This window comes from Myxine glutinosa, chromosome 10 (assembly GCF_964187855.1).
Source record: "Myxine glutinosa chromosome 10, kmMyxGlut1.1, whole genome shotgun sequence".
Taxonomy (NCBI): Eukaryota; Metazoa; Chordata; class Myxini; order Myxiniformes; family Myxinidae; genus Myxine; species Myxine glutinosa.
In genome coordinates this window covers 35,355,143-35,378,068 of record NC_136270.1, presented here as the reverse complement: position 1 = coordinate 35,378,068, position 22,926 = coordinate 35,355,143, and the positions used below count along the sequence as shown (strand labels likewise).

General features: G+C 44.4%; 1 protein-coding gene across 1 annotated transcript in view; it reads right to left on the bottom strand.

Moving 5' to 3' along the window:
- Positions 1 to 22,926, bottom strand: part of LOC137415520 (zona pellucida-binding protein 2-like) — a 184,497-nt gene that overhangs the window by 94,715 nt on the left and 66,856 nt on the right. Inside the window, exons 3-4 of the mRNA XM_078785552.1 lie at positions 14,328 to 14,453; positions 13,482 to 13,628 (exon numbers count right to left, since the gene is read on the bottom strand). Coding sequence (XP_078641678.1) covers positions 13,482 to 13,628; positions 14,328 to 14,453 — 273 coding nt within the window. The remainder of the gene's footprint in view (positions 1 to 13,481; positions 13,629 to 14,327; positions 14,454 to 22,926) is intronic.

Sequence of the window (22,926 nt, the reverse complement as noted above, 5' to 3'; positions counted from 1 at the left end):
CAAGGGGATGATAAAATAAACGTAAAAATGTAGTGTGGTGCGTTTGCCTGCTACTCCGCTCCAGCGTCCTTGACCGTCTGGGGTCGTCAAAGGTCCTGCGTCCCTGTGCGGGAAAACACGCGATGGCACGAAGTCGCGTTCACCACCAGACACCGACACGAAGCGAAGCGAACAGGCCTGAGCTGCTCCCTCGTCCTTTCTGCTTGGCTGCACCAAGCCCCGACGTTCCTTTCAGGCGTACACGGCACCAAGCACAGCCGTCAAGAAGCCAGCACCAAGGAGAGGAAAGGATGTGGCCGCCTTTCCCGAACCCGCAACAGGGAGAGCAAAAATGCGACCAGCACGAGAGAACAAATAATAAGCGACCGGGACAGGATGAGATGCAGGTCTTGACAGACAAATGAGCAACTTGTGAACCAGGGAACGGAGCTTCGCCAAACGCTGGAGCAAGCAAATGCGCGACCACTCGCGACGACCACCAGTGCAGAAGAGAGAAAAGTGCGTCCGCCCGCAATCAAACCCAGCGCAAGAGAGCGAGTAAATGGCTGGACGTGTCCTTTTTGTCCCTGGTGCTAGAATGTTCTCCCTGACGTCACCCGCACTCCAATCAAAGAGCACCATCGCATCAGTCTATGGCTATCAATCATTCCTTTCGGGCAGGGGCCTCACGGCCCTTCCCCTTCCCGACGCCTCTTGAGATTGCTCAGCTGGTTGGCGTCAGTGGCAGTGTTCGGATCCGGTCGGCGATTATCTTACTATAATTCACCAAATGTCCGTCCGTCCGTCTGTCTGTCTGTCTGTCTGTCCGTTCGAAGGTACCGCAAAAACAGCTGAACCGATCGCAACGATATTTTTGGTGGGTAATCCTAGGACCCCCTGGAGTAAAATAGGCTATATTGGTTTTGCAATTTTTTCAAGTTTTCCAATTTTCCAGTTTTTCCAAACACGATGGAATATTTACCGATATGAACAGTGATGTGGCTTTTGTTGAAATTCTACGTACCAGGGGAGAGTAGATCGACTCCTGACGAACTATTCCTATATAAACGTGCAGCTCCGAAGTGACACGGCAGCGTGTGCAAAGTGACTGAGAAACAGGTGTAGCGGCCGCTTCCGTGTTACAGATTCGGCACGCACTCTTCACACATAAACGTGCGACTGAGAAAGACGTGTAGTGGCCGCTTCCGTTTTGCAGAATTCAATCTTTTTTCAAAATGGGCAACATGTACTGTTTAGATTTCGATGATTTGCATGTGATATGATTCAACAGATGTTTGTATGAATCGTTTAAAATAAAAAAAGCCTTCAATTTCTGATATTTTGCCTTTTCATTTGGGCTTCCCAATTGAAGCCCCGCCCATAGGGCGGGTACCGTTGCTAGTGTTATTTAATTTAAGCGCTGATCACATGGGTGGTGTTGTAAGTGTCATATAAGGAACAAAGGGGAAACCGCAGAGGCAACTACACACAGGGAATTTACCCTTATACCCTAACTAATTTGCATAGCTCCACCCCTAGCATGGAGACAAATATACACTTGCGCGACATCCGGCCCTACTTAGTTACAGGAAGATTTCCACATGGCCTCTAAAATGGCCTCTAAAGGTGGTTTTTATACAAAGCACACTACCCCATACAATATACTTGGACTTAGGTATTCAATTGCCTACCCCCATGAACGTTACAATATACATATATACATACAAACAAACACAGACACAAACAAACACGAAACAGCATAATCCAAAAATATTCAACACCTCCATTATAATGTCACTGAATTAACCATTCAAATTACATCTGCAGCTGCTGAGAGTGAATGCTTAACATAAACATTTCTCTCATTAGATTTCTCCAATTCCTCTATTTCTCTTTATCTGGCCTTAATCTTTTCCATTTTCCCTCCTCACACCCTGGAATACCTCTTCCTTTTTTTTTTTTCTTTACAGGAACGAGGCTCATCGAAGAGTAAGGATATATCAAGTGAATGAATGAACAGGATAAGAAGAAGGGGAAACACCGACACTAGCTGGTAAATTGTTGGGTTAGGAAAGTTTAATGGGGGTAATAAAGATCATGGGACAGAATTGGAGATGGCAACAGATGATGGTGTACTGCTTGCTTGAAGCTCTGGAGGGAAGAGCGATAAAGAACAGCCTCTGGAATGTGGCTCCATAGACTGGAGAACCCAGGAATAGAAAGAGTTGAGGTATGCAGTCAGCCTGGATTTTCGAAGTTTAACCATTGAGGGGTCACGAGAAGAACTTGTGCATCCTAGAGAAGACATGCTTCGATATAGAGGGCCAGAGGAATAAGACAGCAGAGGAAGTAATATTGCAGAAGAGGTGGTTTAAAAAACAAACAAAAAAAACCAGAGATCACCGACCTGAGATGTGAAACCAACAGATGTTGTGGTTCAGCCTCATCACGGAAGATTCAAATAATGTTGAGAACTTCACAGTCCACAGAATGCAGGAGACACAAATATGATACCTGGGTGACAGCCCAGAGTGGAAAGCAGTATTCCACTGAGCTATGGACAAAAGCTTTGTACTGTGAGTAGCTCTGAATTTCCAAGGAAAGACTTTGATCTGTGAAGGACGCCCAGTCTGCAGCTGGCTTTGGAAGCTAGCTTCGCTATGTGTTCGGCCCAAGAAAGGTTATAGCTTATGGTGAGGCCTAGAGGGGTCAAGAGACTGAACTTCTTACAGTATACAACAAAAAAGTAGACAGGTGGGTTCCTTTGATGATTCATTAGGAGCGACAGGGTGAGACTGGGATTTTCCATGATTGCAGGGCCTGTTACATTGATCAGAGCAATGTCTCATCATTTCCAGACCAACAGAGAGATACAGCTGCTATCTGCCTAGCAGAGGGATTGAGTACTGTACGCCACACTGACACAATGTGGAGTAATCTGCAAAATTGAACAGATGGGTTTCCATCGCACCAGAGAGGTCATTTTTATAGATAAGAAAAAAGACTTGACCCAAAACAATGCCTTGGGGAATCCCACCTCCTGGGGGAGGGGAGGAGAGGTTCCATTGATGGCAACACTTTGATTGTGTGGTTGAAGGAAGTCAGAAATCCAGGAATGAAGGATACCTTGAATGCCACAAGCAGAGAGTTGGCAAGCAAAGCAGGATACCAGACTGTGACGAATGCCAGAGATATTTTGAGGAAGACACGCCCAACCTAACCTCTTGTTTGAGATTGAGAGCATCCCACCATTGCTGAGAGCATCAGAAGCCTGTCCGGAGTTGAGTGACCAGGACAAAATCCAAACTGATGCTCAGAGATCAGGCTGTTTGAGAGCAGGGAAGACGACACCAGAAGCAATGATGGATTCCATGACTTGTATAGTAATTGGAAACAGGTTCACTGGCCTTTGGCACACTCACTGGCCTCAGTGTACGAGGGACATTCAATACCATCGAGCATCCTGGACCCTGTTGCTAGAAGCTATCCAGTGCATAAATTTAATTCGCCGGATATGTGATTTATCCACAGGATAGACTTATCGGGGCATCTAGCACCCAGGCCCTGCTCTGCTTGACAACCTCAATGGCCAAACGGAGTCTTGAGCCCAATGTTGTTCCTCATCTACATAAACATCTTCTCGAATGCTGTGGAAAACCCTCTCATCCTTTTTCAGGTGACTTTATAGGAGTTATATCATTTCCTCATCCCAGCGACAGTTTGACAATAGCTGGTGTCACTCTCTGCTGATCTATAATTTATTAAATGCTGTTCTGCCAAATGTCGGAAGTCTTTCAATCCCAGAAAATTTCAATTTTACCCTTTTACTCCAAAAGGCTCATCAAATGAACCAACCTATCTACTGTTCATGGTCAACCACTGGAATAAACTCGGTCTCTTCAATTTTTTTCCATGGAGCAGTTTCGGAGATATAGAGGTGCAACTTTTTTCGATTTCTCCAAGATGGTGCCTGTACCATGTGACCTATGACGTCATGATTATCATTCAAATATTCTAAAGGAGGAGGTGCTCCTATGGTGAAAATTCCGTGTCAATCAGACCAACAGTTGCTGAAAAAAATAAATCATAATGATCGCATGTAAAAGTGTTGTATTTGTCGAATAATGATGTCATAACGAAGGCACCGATGACATCATCATTAACATATCTTATTCCCCATGGGGAGTAGTTGACAATGAGCCAGGTCTCAATTTGTTTCCATGGAGTTGTTTCAGAGATATGGAGGTGTAACGCTTTTTTCAAGATGGCGTCCATACCACGTGACCTATGACGTCATAATTATGAATTTAAAAACATCTACAGGCGGAGGCGCTTCTATGGTAAAATTTCGTGTCAATCGGACCAACGGTTGCCGAGAAAATGATTTTTTATAAATGCAGACACGTACGGCACACAGCACACGTACGTAACTGAATGCTTCACCCCGCTTTTCGCTTTGCGAATGCAGGGTAACAAAGCGTATTCATGAAAGGTCAAACATGAGAGGAAAGAAAGGACAACAGTAGCATGGAGGAAAAGGGGTCAGGGTGGGGAAGTTTAACAGGAGTAGAAACTATCATAGGTATAGTAGGAATATAACATGAAATGAGATGGCACTCTACTGCCATCTTGAAACACGAGACGGAAGAGTGGGATGCAATTCACAGGGAGAAACTAGAACAGCACTCAGTAGAGGGCATACCACCGCTAGGTGAACAGTTTACGTTTTGTATCCCACTGATGTGTCGTATCTGGATCCAGACCTGAACCAAAATCGAATCGGCTTGTTTTTGTCACCTAACCAATTTATGCAACTAGTTTTGTTATAATTCGTCCATAACTTTTTGAGACATCCTGCTATATATCGTTTTTGACCCTATCTCTCAATGGTGAAGAATCACTCAAATTCTTCCATCTAGATCCAGAGCTTCACCAAAATTGAATAGATTCTTCCTTGTCACACACACAACCTCTCCACCAAGTTTCGCCCAAATCCATCCACAACTTTTTGAGATATCTTGTTCACAGACAGACAGACAGACAGAAGGCAAACAGACAGACAGATAAACAGACAAACAGGGGTGAAAACATAACCTCCATCCACCTTCTGTATATATAATATGAATGATCGTTTTAAGGCCATTTTCTCCGCTAGAGCGGGGGTTGGCCTTGCGGGCCCCCTGAGCTCATGGTTCCCTGTTTGAGGCAATGTTTTTATGGCCGAATGCCCTTCCTGACGCCAACCCTTGGTCACCTCTTACGATGTGCAGGGATACGGTGTACCTATCCTAAATCGGGGTACACACCGTGATCATTCATCCCAGCAAGCCGATACTCAATTTGCCGACCTCGGAAGGATGACAGGCTGAGTCAACCCCCCTGGCGTTAATTCAACGATCGACCGGGATTCAAACTCAGGATCCCAAGCCGGCACCCTAACCGCTAAGCCAACACCAGGCTTCTGTGGCGGAGATTAAAAGGAACAAATGAGTGGAGGTGAATAATAAGTCTGGGTTTGGAAGGTTAACAAGGAGAGGTTTAATTTGGAGAGGCTGGAGAGGAGCAGAGGGATGAAAGAGCATGGGAGCAAGATCAGCAGAGAGGCGGTAGAAAACTGAGACCACGAACCTTTCTGTGATGACATGTTGAGAACTTTGGATTCCACATAATCCAAGATTAAGAAGTGCATGATGCAGGAGCATTAACAACTTCGATTCTAAATGGAATACCAAGGATGGAGTACCAAGAGCATTGAGCTACAAGACAACGGCCTTGTAGGCTATTATGAGTTCAGATCAATTACCAAGGAAGGATTTGGAAAAGTAAAGGATACCTAATCTGTGGCTGTCGTTGGCATTCAACTTTGCCATTTAGTCTCCCAAGGAGAGGAGAAGGAGAGGTCATAACGTATAGTGAGGTCTGAAAGCTCTTGGGACTGAACTTCTTTCAGTGGTCGATCAAGGAAGCAGATAGTTTGGATCACCAGACAATCATTTCAGAGAGACAAGGTGAAAATGTGAGACTCGCCTTGGAAGAATAACATGTTCCTCATATCAACACAGCATCTGATCCTTTCAAGATCTGCTGAGAAGGAATTACAGCAGCTGCCGGTATGTTGTTGAAATGGGATACTGTACTGAATGATGTAAAATCGTCTGCAAAGTGGAAAAGAAGGTTTTCCAGGAGAGTGGTTCCCAACCTATAGTTTGCTGACCCCCAAGGATCTACGAGACAATTGGCGGGGGCCTGTGTGGGAACAAAGTAAGATTCACCTCCCTGCAATGCCAAATGATGTCACACGTTCAGAGTCACTGATCAAAATGAACCATTGGTGGGAGGAGGTCCGTGTTTCTTCCCGCTTCTGTCATAATATTGACACTACGATAACCGCATGTCTCTATGGCAGTTACAGTATACACGGTGGACTGAAAAATATTGGAGGTTCAAATGGAGTCCACACACCCAAAGCATTTGGGAACCATTGACCTATAAGTTTCTACTGGGATTAAACATACATTCAGAGAAGTATATTATTTCCGATTGGGTCTTCAATTATTGCTTGGAAACAGCTATGCTGCAGATGCATACCCACCTCCACAGATTTGTTTTTGTATGCATAGCCAAGGCTCATGGAAGAGCTAGAATGGAATGAATTCAGAATTTGGCCAAAACGTTGGCACACGCTGTCTTTCTGTTTCCATTACAGAGGATGTTCCGCTGGGTTAGATGAATAGGATCGCTCATATTCAAGGCAATTCAGTTTAGACCAAAGGGCAAATACTGAACTACCTGGCTGACAAAGCCACAAAAATTCAGGTTCATAAACAATACATTGCGCTCTCGCCTCAGCCCCTGGATAATTCTTAACAAATTCTCCACAACCTGTCTCCACCATCCCCTCGGTACCAAAGCGCATAAATTAAACTGCTGCAGCTCACCAAAATGCAATACTGTCAAAGTAGGAATAATAGGCTAATTTTGAAAACCTTTTAAGCCGACACCATTGTCGGAGGGAGGTTAGACGGATGTAAAAGTTTAACAGCAATGTTAAATGAGTGGTGCACAAAGAGCACCGCGGGGATTGGGACGTAGCCGGGCAAAATTCAGTCACAAATTGGCATTCCGCAGAGGAATTACGTTGCATTTAAGGTTGTCGTGGGTTTTTCTTCAGCATGAAGTGAGCGGAAGAGTTTCTTTCATTTTTATTTTTTTTGGACATATTATGTCATCTCAAGACCTGCAACATGAGCACAGGAAATGCGTATTCGCTCTTACAGTCCCTCTTAGTTTCCGCACTGTGTAAATTCCACTATCTTTCCGTCTTTTTATCAATGTGCACTGTCAATCCAAGACACGTCGTTCTAGTGATGGAGCTGCTCCTATGGGGGCTCATTATTTGTAGCACCTGGCTGCTGATTTGCATCATTTCTGGGGGTGGGGTTGATGCTATGCCACTTATGCAGTGCTCCCCACTGACACAACCTTCCAACAAAATGTCTTACCAAAATTCAAAATTATGGTGGTGTCTTTAACCTCCACCAGCTATATGTTGGGACAGCTGGCATAGAACTTACCCTCCAAACGATGATGTAATCATTCATAAAGTGGCTTTTGACGTTTTTGTTTTATTTTACCATCTCCCAGCTCCAGTATGATATCAATCATGCACTTGCTGGATCCATTAAAGTTAAACCCTCCCAAGCACAAGCTATACTGCATGCCTTTTTCAACCTTTCCTCCATCGAGAGGAATCCCACTCAACTTTCCAACCCATCAAAATGTTGAGATACCTTGTTTGCCACAGTCATGTGCATTACTCCCTTTTGATTTCTGTATTCTCAGAAGAAAAATCATCTGTGCATCCCATGGCTGCATGTCCTCGATTCTTATCTTACTATAATTCACCAAATGTCTGTCCGTCCGTCTGTCCGTCCGTCCGTTCCCAGGTACTGCAAAAATGGCTGAACCGATCGCAACGAAATTTTGGGTGGGTAATCCTGGTACCCCCTGGAGTAAAATAGGCTATATTGTTTTTGCAATTTCAGCTTTGGTCTCCAGCATTTTCAGGTTTGGACGCCCGCCTAACCTTATTGCCCCGAATGCCCCGAGTACCGCAAAAACGGCTGCACCGATCGCAACGATACACCTCCATGCCCGTGGGATTCCCACGGGTGACCCCACTAGTTGTTGTAACTAGTGGTTACCTATTTACAGGGTGTTAGCCTTAAATGCTGTTGTTAAGACATTAGACCAGCCTCTCCATCTCATGTCTATCTGCGAGTATCGTACAAGCCTTTAGGTATCGACAAAAACTTACTCTTTTTACAGCGTAGCCCTTCGGGCAATGCAGTCTCGAACAGCGTTTGTCTGTCCGTATGTATGTATGTGTGTCCCTTCTGCCGGCATTTTGCGGCTTTAATCCATTTACAATTCATTTTCTCTGCAACCGTTTGATTGATTGACACAAAATTTTCACCATTATGAGCGCCTCTTATTGTAGAGCGTTTAATGATGATTATGATGTCATAGATCACGTGGTACAGGCGCCATCTTGGAAAAATGAAAAAAATTGCACCTCTATACAGCAATACCCCGTTTTACGCCATTTCGACCTACGTCAAATCCGACTTTACGCCACTCTTCTAGAGTAAATTTCAGTTCAGCGAACGTCATTATGTGCGACTTTACGTCACTCCGACATCATAATAGGATGTGAAAAAAACATTTAAAATAAATAAAATAGTACATAAAAATTAGCAATAAAAGAAGCTAAAAAAACAATTTAAAATACAATAAAAAGCACATTAAAATATTTTTAAAATGTACGTATACGTACGCGTAGCTGCTGGTTCTCATTCAAAACAAAGGCGACGCCATATGCATTTTGTCCTGTGCTGTGGTCGCGTGCTTGCTTTGCCTTTCGCTGTTATTTTTGTGATTATTCCTTTACTGTGTAAAACAACCAACGCAACGTGGCAACGGCGAAACATGACGATGCCGGCTCGGATGACCGTGACATGCCTCGAGCCGGGGTGCCTCGTCGGGCACCTCGCCGGCATCCGGCGTCGACAAACTGATCGACGTGTTCATGTGCACATGTGCATGGATTTGCAAATGCCTGCCTGTACGTCGTCGTTTCTGCGTATATCGCATCGTCCAAAAAAAAAGAAGCAAGCAGCTTCGGCCGCTCGAGGAAAGACGGGGCACGCCTACGACTAGGAGGCGAGCGTCGATCCCCGGGGCGGCCGGGTTCACAGAACCCTGAGCTCGTTCATTCGTCACAGACACGACACGACCACCGGTGAAACTGCTCGGACACGTTGGGTAAAGCACGCCGTGGTGAAGCGGGCCGCGGAGCCACTCGGCACACAAGCCAGCTCACGGTCGACACGTCCGCGCTGGTCACCCCGTTCGAGGAGAAGACCCGACCGATAGAAAACAACGGAGGGACTCCCGACGGGGAGCGGCAAAGATTCAGGGTGAGGCCGCAGGCTCCTCCAGTTATTTACTCTAGTTTTACGGTGTCTGTCTTCATTTTAAGGCATTACGCCCGGTTTACGTCAAAAACCGAGTTACGTCACGGCTTATGGAACCAATTAATGACGTAGGCCGGGGTATTGCTGTATCTCCAAAATCGCTCCATGGAAAAAATTGAAATGTAGCTCATTGTAAAGTACTCCACATGGGGACTACGGTAACATTTGTTAATGATGATGTCATAGGTGACTTCATTTTGACGTCATAAATTGACAAGTAGAACGCTTGATCCGATCAGTATGACATTTCTCTGGCTAGGCCATTGTTAGACTATCGGTCTTATTTGAGACCACCATTGTTTGTCATTCAAAGCAATTTTCGTACAAACATATTTTCATGCTGTAACTCTCTTGTATGGTGTGCGTGGTAACTCATTTTAGTGATAAACAACAACAACAACATGCATTTTAAGGCCATTTTCCCTGCTAGAGCGGGGGTTAGCCTTGCGGTCCCCATGACAATCTTCTCCATTTTGCCCTATTTTCTGCATCTCTCCTTGTTAACCCCCTTGCCCGCATTTCTTCTTCCACCATCTTTAGCCAAGTCTTTCTCGGTCTTCCCCGTCCTCTACTTCCTTCTACATTAATTTCCATCACTCTTCTCAACCAGTCACTTTCATCCTTCCTCAACAAATGACCAAACCATCTCAACCTGTTCCTCTTCACAGCATCAATCACAGGCTCTATTCCCATCATCTTTCGCAATTCATCATTTGTCTTCCTCTCTCTCAACGATACTCCGCACATCCATCAAACCATTCGCATTTCCACCCTTTCCAGCCTTCGTTGCTGCTCTACGTTCATTACCCATGTCTCGCTCCCATAAATCATAACACTTCTCACACATGCAGCAATTGCAGCATACACCTTTCCCTTCAGCTTCAGCGACACTCCCCTCCTCATCAGCACGCCACTCAGTTCCCAAAACTTCTTCCATGCACATCTCACTCGAGCAACCGTTGCCGAGTCTGATCCACCTTCTCCATTCAGCATGTCTCCGAGGTAGCAAAATGTTTTCACACCTTCCAGCTTCACGCCGTCTCCAAGATCCAACTCAACATTTCCTCCATCTGCAGCTCCCTCTGTGCACACCTTACATTTGAATGTAGCTGCCACACTGGTAAATGACCCTCTCAGACCACTACATTTTTGATGAACCCACTCAGCGCACATTGTACATTGAATGGAGTTCACTCCGACACCCTTCCTCCACACAGCACACGGCCACTTCCCAGTTCTTTCCACCTCACCACATGCTTTACCACTTGCCATCACCTTCGTCTTTCCGATATTCACCTTCAGACCTTTTGTCTCCATACATTCCTTCCACTTGTTCATCTTTTCCTTCAGTCCATCCATACTTTCCGCAATCAACACCAGATCATCTGCATACAACAACTCCCATGTTAAACCCTCCTTTACGTTCTGAGCCAGCACCTCCATCACAGCTACAAATAGTAGTTGACTTAGTACCGACCCCTGATGCACTCCCACCTTCACCTCAAACTCACCACTGTTCCCGTCCTTCGTCCTTACAGCTGTGCGCGCTCTTTTGTACATTGCCATCACTACTCTGATCAACCATTCCTCCACTCCTAACTTCCTCAATGCCCATGTCAATACTTTGCGTGGAACCCTATTGAATGCTTTCTCCAGATCAACAAACCCAAAAAACAACTTCTTCCTCTTCTCCATGTACTTCTCCTGCAACTGCCACAAAATGAAAAGCGCGTCTGTCGTTCCTCTTCCTGGCATAAATCCAAACTGCATTTCGTTGATCTTCACTTTCTTCCTTATCCTCCTCTCCAACACCCTTTCCAATACCTTCATTCCATGCTCCAATAACTTTATCGCTCGGTACGAGCCATACTCCAGAGGGTCAGCTTCCCCCTTGTATAGAGGGACGAGGGTACTCAGTTCCCAATCCACTGGAATGCGGCCTTCTTTCACCACCAGATTACAGATCTCTGTCATTCTCTTCACACCCCAACTTCCTGCTGCCTTCAACATATCTCCCACAACTCCCGTCGGCCCTCCCGCTTTTCCACTCTTCATTGCTTTTATCGCTTCCTCAACTTCCTTCTCAGTTATCTTCTCTGCCGGTCCTAAAACTGGGTTACTCTCTAAGTTGCCATCCAATTCATTCTCTGTATTCAACAGCATTTCCATATATCTTTTCCATCTTCCTTTAATTCCATCTGGGTCGACAACGATTTGTCCCACTTCATCCTTCAAGCAACTCACCCCCATCACATCACACCTCTTTCGCTATCTGCTTTGCAATCCTGAATACTGCTTTCTGACCCTCTTCCGAATCCAAGCGTTCTCCGAACATTTTCCTGCATGCCTCCTGCGCCTTTGCTACCTCTTTCTTTGCAGCCTTCCTGGCTGCCTTATAACTTTCATGCTCTGCTGTTTCTGCTCCCGTACCCTTCGCCTTCTGCCACTCCTTGAACTTCTTCCTCTTCTCGTCAATCATCTTTCCAACTTCATCATCCCACCACCATGTTTCCGAGTGCCTCGGTGGTGCTTTTGTGCATCCACATACCTCACCAACGGCTCCCAACAGACTAGCTTTCATTGACATCCAACCACTTTCAAGCTCAACCACATCATCCTCTACCCTACTCAGCCTCTCTTTTAATGCCTCCCTTACTGTCACCTCTTTCAACCTCCACACCTTCATTCTCGGTTGGTACTTCACCCGCCGAGCTCTCCTCTCACCTTTCATCCTTATGTCGCAGACAACCAAGTGGTGCTGTGAAACAGCCTCCTCCCCCGGGATCACCTTTGTGTCCCGGAGGTGCCCCCTATCTCGCCTACGCACCATCAGGTAGTCAACGGTTGTCGTCGACCCACCTGATGTGTATGTAACAAGCTTATTATCCTCTTTCTGGAACTGAGTATTACAAATCAACAAATCAGCTCCATCAGCAAACTCCAAAATCCTTTCACCTTCTCCATTTCTCACACCATATCCGTAACCCCCATGAACTCCCTCAAAACCATCCATACTCCTTCCCACATGTCCATTCAGGTCTCCTCCCACCACAACAACTTCCTCATCTTTCACGTTTCCCATCAGCTTCTCTATCGCACACCAGAACTTGTCCTTCTCTTCATCGCTTCGACCAACCTGCGGAGCATATCCCGAGATGACGTTCACCAAGAGCTTTCCAATCATCATTTTCACCATCATCAACCTATCACTCACTCTAGTCACACTCACCACACTGTCTACAAACTCCTCAGAAAACAGGACACCAACACCATTCACGCCCTCCAGGCACCCTTGCCACACAAACTTGTATTTCTGTCCCTGCCTACCCTTCACCATTCTCACACCACTTCCCTTCCATCTCGTCTCCTGCACACAACATATGTCCACTCTTCTTCTGACCAATACTTCCACCACTTCTCCTGATCTCCCTGTCATTGTCCCTACATTCCATGTCCCAAACCTCAGAAACCGATCTCCACTTCGGGCTGTACCCTGCCCATATGTACTTGTAATTGTCATGGTTCTCTTTTTGAGGCAATGTTTTTATGGCCGGATGCCCTTCCTGACGCCAACCCTCTTAGTCGTCTCTTACGACACGCAGGGATACGGTGTACCTATTCTGACCAGGGTACACACCGGGAAACGTTTAAAACATGGAAATTCTGGGGGGGGGGGGGGGGGAAGGTGGGGAGGGCGGTATCAGCATCACGGTGGCGGTTTAAACATATTCCAACAATATCCAACATCATTTTAGTGATAAAGCACATAACAAATTATTTTGTAATTGAGTGGATAACTCATGAGCAATCTTTTTGTTGGATGCACTTGTGTTTCTTTTCACCAAACAATGTCACTTGCATTTGGACTTGCATCTCTCACCAAACCGTGCCACTATGGATTTACAAAAACGTTCCTTTCATGTCGGCGATGAAGCATCAATTGGGTCACGTATCAGGCCTTCTTACCGAATACAAGGAACCGAAAGTGCAGGTGGTGCACTTCTTTCCCTAACACCGTGCTGTACGTAATCATGCAGCTATATTCTCCAGACATCCACACCTGGGCGTTCTTCAACACGATGCCTTTATCATGCGTGATGTTGTTATGACGACCTGGAACACAACCCAGGAAGAATATTCTTGGTTAGAATTTCAAACTTTTCGCCTCACAACAAAATGAGCCTGCACAAAGGTTTTTTTTGACTTCCATTGCTTTGACTCTGTTTTGGGGTTTGAGAGTGGGAGGGCTGGAAAGCAGCTCTTCTTGTGCTTCATCTCACAATCACCATCTTGCTATTTGAAAATAATTTCACCCTGATTATTTTGAAGGCTATGAATTCCAGCATTTTCAATTGTTTTTATGAACCTGTGATTTGGCTGATGCCCAAGTGTGCTTTGTGTAATAAAATATATGACAATCCTCTGCACTTTTTGCAGAGGAGTCTATTTTCTTGTCAACCATGACCAAAGAGGACATCATTAAAATTCAAAAGAGTCATGTACCATTCAGCAGCATACGTTTTACCCAGTGAAAGCAGCGTGCAGAGAGCATACATAATATCAGCGGCTAATTAGACACGGTAAGCTTCGATGCAAAATTGATATTTGCATGCTGGAAAGTGACTCCCTGGTGCTGTGCCAGGCCCATTGGTATGTGTCAGTGGAGCTTTGAATGGCGATTTTATTGCATATTTGGATTGCATATGCGTGGCATCCCTTGGCATCAAAATGCAACTTTAACCTTCCAAGTACTACAACACCTTGCCATACATCATCATGCCAGGGGAAGGGGAATATGGAGCGCTTGCGTACCATTGTGCAGAATCCCTGTTGGGCCGATCCATGTTACTGTAGAATCGAGCAGATCATGGTGTCTCATGTGCCAGGATAGGCAGCACAACTTAGGGCTGTCCCGGTGCACCGGCACGTATACACGCCCTGCAAGAATTGAGGAATCGGAATATAAATTTATCCAAGGTATAGTGTTGTACAATTTCATGATTATAAATGCCACTGAACTATGGACCTTCAAATAAACCATTAACCGAAACATCACCGAAGACCCACGGCAGTGACCTGATGAGGGCCCATAATTACCTCCGACACTGAAGGTGGATTGAGATTGTTTTTACCTGTATTTCTGTCCGTCTGTAAATAGGACAACTCAAAAAGTTGTGGACAGATAGGAATGAAACTTGCTGGAGAGGTTGGGTGTGTAACAAGGACAAAACAATTCGATTTTGGTGAAGATCAGAATATGGACAGGATAATTTTCTTTATTTTGTAAGTGACTTCACCATTGAGAGATGGGGCCAAAATGATATACAGTGCCTATAGAAAGTCTACACCCCTTTTCAAATTTTTCATCGTTTGTTGCCTTATAACCTTGGAATTAAATTGCATTAACTCAGACTTTTTTCACCTTTATTTCCACATCGTAACCCACAACTTCCAAGTGAAAAACAAATTCTACAAATTTCAGAAAATTAATGAAAAATACAAACCAGAATATGTTGGTTGGATAAGTGTCCACCCCCGAGTTAATACTTGGTCGAAGCACTTCTTTTTTTTCTTTTTTTTGTATACTGAATCGAGGCTCGTGAAAGAGCTAAAAACAATTTTAAAAACAATAAAGCTAAGCTAAAAACAATAAAAACAATAAAAACAAAACAAGAGCCTTTGACAGCAATTACAGCTGTGAGTCTGTTGGGATAGGTCTCTACCAACTTTGCACACATTGATTGGGCAATATTTGCCCATTCTTTTGTACAAAACTGTTCAAGCTCAGTCATGTTGCGTGGGGAATGTTGGTGGACAGGAATCTTCAAGTCATGCTACAGATTTTCGATTTTATATAGGTAGGGGCTCTGACGACCACTCAAGGACATTTATCTTTTTGTTCCTTAGCCATCCAGTGTAGCTTTGGCTGTGTGCTTCAGGTCATTCCCATGCTGAAAGGTGACACGTACCCAAGCAAGATATTCTAGTTTTGTATTTTTCTGAAATTTGTAGAATTTGTTTTTCACCTGGAGGTTGTGGGTTACAGTGTGTAAATAAAAGTGGACAATGTCTGATTTAATGTAATTTAATTCCAGGCTACAAGGCAACGAAAAGTAAAAATTTTGAAAGGTGGTGTCGACTTTCTAGAGGCACTGTATAGCACAATATTTCAAAAGGTTGTGGACGACATATGACAATTTGGTGGACGAGTTGGTTAGGTGACAAGAAATAAGCTGATTAGGTTTTGCTTTAGGTCCGGATCCAGGACCGGGCTATCAGTGGGATACAAAATGGAAACAGTTCAGTTGGGAAAAGGTATGTGCTCTAACGAGCGCCGTTCTATTTCCAAGAGCATTTAGTAGGTCATGTAGATTGGTGTCTATAGCTGTAGCAAAAGGTAACTCAGAGTGCAACACATCATTGATGTGTCAAATGGTCTCATTCTTGTTTAAGGACATAGAGGATAGTGCGACCAACTCGTTACACTCGGTGTCGTTCCATGGTCAGCAGCACCTGGCGACTCACCCAAAAAAACTAAATCAATAAATATATAGGTAAACCTTACCTCTGATTTGAGCATACAGTTCCAGGTGAGATAAGGATGATACCACTATTTATACTGGTGATCAAGCAGTTCAAAGAAGCTGACTCGGTTCATAAAGAGCAACACTATTGTTATGGTATTTTCAAAACTGGCTCCCTAAACATCAATAGGACAATACCATTAATATTCCAGCAAAACACCCATTTTAAAATGAGATAAGGAAAGTCCAGGAGGCCTTCACATTATTTCATGACAATCTAGTTCACACTTTCTGAACATGAGCATCAAAATTGAAATGTAAGAGAGGAAACAGAGTGTGGGCCCATTGAAGAATAGCACAGGAGAATGGGACGACGGTGAGGATGAGATGGCAGGCTTATTAAATATTTTTTCCTTCTACATTTACATGGCAACAGTAAGTGGAACTACCAAAAGCTGAGGGTATCGATCTCGGGGGTGAGCAAGGGTCTTTAGAAGAGATCCAAGTTGGATTGGATGAAGTGAATAAACAGCTAGGAAAATTAACGGATGACAAAGCTGCAGAGCAGGACAATATGCTACCCTAGAATATTGCGGGAGGTGGAAGAGCAGATCAGTGGTATTAGCAGATATATACACACACACATATATATATACATATATATATACATATATATATATACATATATATATGCATATATATGCATATATATATACATATATATATACATATACATATATATATACATATATATGCATATATATATACATATACATATATATATACATATATATGCCATATATATATACAATATATATATATACATATATATGCATATATATATACATATATATATATACCATATACATATATATATACATATATATATATATATCAGTCACTATGCGACCTTCATATCATCAGTGGAGAACCGCCAGCAAGGTGTCCCATACAGCTGCTGCTGCACCTTGCTGGGAGCGATAAGCACCGTCTGCCACACGGTAACGTTATCTCTGGTATCCACTCATCATATGGAGTCGACCTGGTTGCGGTTGGGAGTTACTAATAATGGTATCTGTAATCTGGTTCTCCAACCTAATGAGCGGACAGCATGACGTCATGCATGGCGATGACGTCAAGGACGTCAATCGTCAATGACGTCAATCGTCAACATGCATGGCGATGACGTCATGCTGTCCACTCATTAGGTTGGAGAACCAGATTACAGATACCATTATTAGTAACTCCCAACCGCAACCAGGTCGACTCCATATGATGAGTGGATACCAGAGATAACGTTACCGTGTGGCAGGCGGTTGCTTATCGCTCCCAGCAAGGTGCAGCAGCAGCTGTATGGGACACCTTGCTGGCGGTTCTCCACTGATGATATGAAGGTCGCATAGTGACTGATATAAAAAAAAAAAACCGAAAGGTTCACAGAGTTACAAGTGTATGGAAAGCCTCACTGCGTTGCCCTGCTGAAGCCCCAACAAGGGCGAAACCAGGTCGGTAACTGTGAGTTTTGCATGCACTTGTGACAGTATCTGAATTTATAATCCGTAATGACGCACTGCTGGATGGTTCCTCTGGAGCTTTTGCAGGCAAATGCGGACATGCATGGCGATGACGTCATGCTGTCCGCTCATTAGGTTGGAGAACCAGATTACAGATACCATATATATATATGTATATATATATATATATATATATATATATATATATATATATATATATATATATATTATATATAATATATGTCTGATATACATGCCTGTTGTTTCTGTAGACTAAGAAGAAGACCTTTGTTGGTTCGAAAAGCTTGTCGAGCATTAAAGATCGACCATGCTGAAGCTTCGTCCGCGTCTTATTCAATCTCCCGATTATATATATATATTGTTGCGGTTTTGAGAACCCACACTTGTAAATAGATATCACATCATTAAAGGTTAAAGGTAGCACCCCATAGATGGGCCACAAGCAACACGTAGGTCACCATAGGACTTCAGGTATTCCTTAGTATGTGTATAGATAAGGCTATGTTTCCAATAGTTGAATCTGCGTTGTGTCAATCAAATAAAGAATAGGCCCCCGTGCTTTCATTCCATCAATTTTTCCAGCCTCCCTCTCCAAGCGACGCCATTAAGCACGCCCTACAGTCTCTGTACCCCTTGGCCCTCCCAATTGTTACGCGCCTTGCCAGCAGCGTTCGCAGCCTCGCTGGGCTTCCGCCCAAACGCCGCCATAAGCCACGAGGTGAGGGGGTGGAGCGCCAGGAAGAAGGTGTGGCCACGTCACCCAGCCGTCAGGGCGGGGCCGGTAAGCAAGAACCAGCCAACCAGGGCTGGAGTGACATCGCCTGATAGGCGTGGCTTTTGGGCTGGCGGAGCGATCGCTGGCTGTCTTATAAAAGCGAGCGCACAAAGCCCTTTTACAGGACTCTCGTACAGGACTCTCGCTAAGCACTCGAGTGAAAGGTTGATTAAAAGAGGACTTGTTGGAAGGCGCTTGGTAAAGGACGTATTGGGAGCGCACATTTGAGAGGACTTACTCGCTGGTGCTGATTAAAGAAGGACGGCCAAGGACTGTCGTGATTACGAAGAATGCGAGAGTATATGCGCGTGATCAAAGAGGGCTCGCTGGCATTGGGAGTTCAAAGAAGGACATTGGAAAGGGGGCGTTTGGCGCGGGTCATGCGCCTATTACGTACGCTAGTACCAGCCTTTCCCCCCCCCCCCCCCGTCATTATAACTGTCCGTTCGCGTCACGCTACACGCAGAGCGCCTGCCGGGTTTCGTCTGCTGGACCGGAGCCGGACTGGAGCCTGGACGCGCTGGTGACCATCAACCTGTTCTTCTACAATCCCCGTGTGAGTGACTGTGTGTGAGACGGGCCCGTTTGTCCAGGGAATAAGTTAAGCCTGTGATTAAGACTGCCCTGTGTATCTGCTTCTTCCTCTTCCTTGTACATTCCCTTCTTTCGTTTCCTCTTCTAATTGTACAAATTGTTAATAAATTGCCCTGTTATTTCTGGTTTCTCCTTAATCCGATCGTCCTAGTCTTTTCTCCATTGGGTAAATGTGGCACGATCGGAACTGCCATAATCGGGTCTAGTCCTTGTTAACGGCCCGAATCGCGGCTCGCTTCGCTCGGCGTATCCACCAACGCCGTGGTTCGGGCAGGAGTCATTTCCTTGCTTCACAGTCGGTGTTAGTAATTAGGTATTAGGACTAAGTCGACCAATAACCCTATTTAATACCGACCGGAAGGAACGTTATAACTTCCAGGACTCGCGTCGGCCAGATAAAAGGACAAGGGGATTAACCCCCCCCCCCTCCCCACCCCCCCGCCACCCTTGATAAGGGGAGAGCTGACGTTTGAGATCCGCAACTATATCTATATATATATATATATATATATATATATATATATTATATAGTATATATACGTATATAGTATATACATATATACAGACTTGGCATTTAATATGGAATTTTTCTTGACTTGGGTTTACTTTCTTAACTCAGTATATCAATCTGGTGAGTTTCTTTTACACTTTGGTGATTTATTTGTTAAAGGAACCATGTCACTGATTGTCTGTCGCAGCAAGAAGTCAACAACAGGATTATATCACAGGTGGTGTGGCAAAATGTACGGACAAGTGCATTTGATGATTGGCTTCACAGTCGGGTATACAAGGGTTGTTGCGTTCTGTATTAGTGGAAAACAACTGCTGCACATCTCCAAAAGTTATTGCCGCTTCCTCTGGAGATGGTCCGTCAACTCGACAATGCTGTTTGTCATGGAGTGGTGGCTTTACGAAATTACGGCATGAAACAGCGTGCTATTGCTCGGCAGTACGGCATCACTCAAGGTCAGGTGTCAAAGATCCTGAAACGAAATGCTCAGAGGGGTGTCCCTACTCCAACACCGAGGCCAGGACGTCCCCGCAGAACCACAAGGAGGGATGATCGCCAGCTGCACCGGTTAGTCCGCAATGGCCATACCAAGTCAGCTAATCGGCTTAGGGCTGAGTGGCAGCAACTGACAAATGTGCCTGTATCCAGAAGGCTAGTCAACCAACGACTGGTTCAAGCAGGCTATCGTGCCAGGCGTCCCCTGAGAAAGTCACGCCTGACCAGACAACACCGCCAGCGCTGATTGCAGTGGGCCAGAGAGCACCGCCAATGGCAGCCAGGACACTGGAATCACGTGATCTTCAGTGACGAGTCTAGATTTCTGGTCTATCGTCAAGATGGCCGTGTCCGAGTGCGCAGACAAGTGCATGAAGCCTACAACAAAGACTGTATAGTGCGAAGAGTCCAAGCTGGAGGTGGTGGGGTGACCGTTTGGGCTGCTTTTCATGCAGGGGGCAAAACTGACCTGGTTGTTCTGAATGGAAACCTGAACCAGTTCAAGTACAGGGCCATTCTGGAAGAAACATTGCTTCCATTTTGCTCGTGCAGCCTTTCGAGGAAACATTGTCTTCCAAGATGACAATGCACGGCCTCATCGTGCTCGCATGATCCAACACTTTCTCGCTGACCGTGGTGTAGAGCATATGGAGTGGCCTGCCATGTCCCCGGATATGAATCCGATAGCGAACTTGTGGGCAGAATTAACACATTAAATCGACCACTTGGACCAGCAGCCGACCTCTGTGCGTGAATTGCAGCAGGCTATTGTCACTGCATGGCAAGCGATTCCTGTCCAAACCTTGGCAAATCTCGTGAACAGCATGCCTCAACGTTTACGTGCTCTCCTGAATGCTCGTGGGGGTTACACGAAGTACTGAACTGTAATTTTACTGTCCGTAATCCCAGTCGTAATTTAACTTTTGTTTTTGTTAAAAAAAAATTGGGCTAATGTGCAAAATAAAGAGATACTTCTGGAAAACGTACAGAAGTTTAACATAGTACTGTCCATGAATTGAGTTTGATATCAGTTTACATCACTTTCAAGGATCAATTTATTTGTTTCGAAATGTCAAAGGTGGATTTTGTTTCTTTTAAAGGTCACATTAACAAAATCTAGAATAATTTCAACATAATTCCAATGAATTTTTGGTTCTAAGACATCTTGAAAAATAAGTTCACCCCCACAAAAAAAATATTCCATATTAAATGCCAAGTCTGTATATAAAATAGCTCGTTGGAGTCAGAACAGGATTGAAAAATAGCAAATGTAACACCGTTATTTAAGAAAGGATCCAGAGAAGAATTGGGGAACTATAGACCTGTTAGCCTGACTTAAGTGGTGGGAAAGGTGTTGAAGAAATTAATTAAGGAACAGGTCGGGAAATATTTGAATAATTTCAAATTAAATAAAGGAAGTCAGCATGGGTTTACCAAAGGGAGATCACGTTTTTAAAAAAGCTATTGCAGTTTTACGAAGTCGTTTCTGATTGGGTGGATGAGGGAAGTGCAGTGGATAAAGTATATCTAAACCTTCCAAAAGTTTTTCAAAAGGTACCACGTAGGAAGTTGTTCGCTAGTGAGTGCTTGTGGTGTGGCTCGTCAGGTCGCTAACTGGATTGGAAACTGAATCAGTGATAGGAAGCAAAGAGTAGCTGTGATTGGGACGATTTCTGGCTGGGAAATAAGTAAGTAATGCGGTACGTCAGGGACCAGTACGGGGACCATTATTATTCATAATTTACATCAACGATTTGAATAGTGGGGTTAAATAGTCAGTTTTCTAAATTTAAAGATGACCAAAGCTTTATGTAAGCAGAGAGAGTGGGGATCAGATTCAGCAAAGTCTGGATACTTGCATTGATTGGGAAAAAGATTGGCAGATTCAGTTTAACATGAAGAAATGCAAGGTGCCGGGGATGGCTCCGAATAATGACTAGAAGGGCACTCGATAGAATGCAAACCTCCGCCAGGCTGAACAGTTTACGTTTTGTATACAACTGATATGCCGGATCTGGATTCGGACCTGAACCAAAATCTAATTGGCTTATTATTGTCACCTAACCAACTCATTCACCGAGTTGTGTTTGGATCTGGATCTTCATCAAAATTGGTAAATGATTCCTCGTCACATACCCAACGTGTCCACCTAGTTCCGTCCGAATCCATCCAAAACTTTTTGGGATATCGTGCTCTATGGTATATCGTTTTTGGCCCTTTCAATAGTGAAGAATCGCTTTAAAAATTCTGGTATCCTGATCTAAATATGGATCTTCACCAAAATGTAATCATTCTTCCTGGTCACATATCCAACCTCTCCAGCAAACTTCATCCAAATGCGTCCACAACTTTTTGAGATATCCTGTTCGCAGACAAACAAGCAGACAAGGGTAAAAACAAAACCTCCTTCTACCTTCAGTGGCAGAGGTAAAAATACGGATTACATGATGAAAGGGACAATCTTGGAGCAAGTCACACAGGAGAAAAATCTGAGGGTAGTCATAGATATGGGGGTAAGCAGACAGCACAGTGCCATCAGCTACATAGGTAAAGCTCACAGGGTTTTAGGTTGTACCTGAACAGGTGATAAATTCTAAATCAAAAGAGGTAGTGTTAACTCTGCACAGTAATTTAGCGAGGCCAAATCTAGAATATTGTGTCCAGTTTTGGTCACCACATCCGAGGAAGGACGTACTGTAACTGCAATAGAGAGGGTACAGCTGAGAGCTCACAAGATTTATTCTAAGGTTAGCTAGACTAGACTAAGTTAACTAAGACTATCTTAATTAGTATTACTATTACACCACTGAGTCTGGTATAACCACAAGTTATATAATATAAATAAATGAATGAATGATCGTTTTAAGGCCATTTTCCCCGCGAGAGCGGGGGTTAGCCTTGCGGGCCCCATGACAATCACGGTCCCCTGTTTGAGGCAATGTTTTTATGGCCGGATGCCCTTCCTGACGCCAACCCT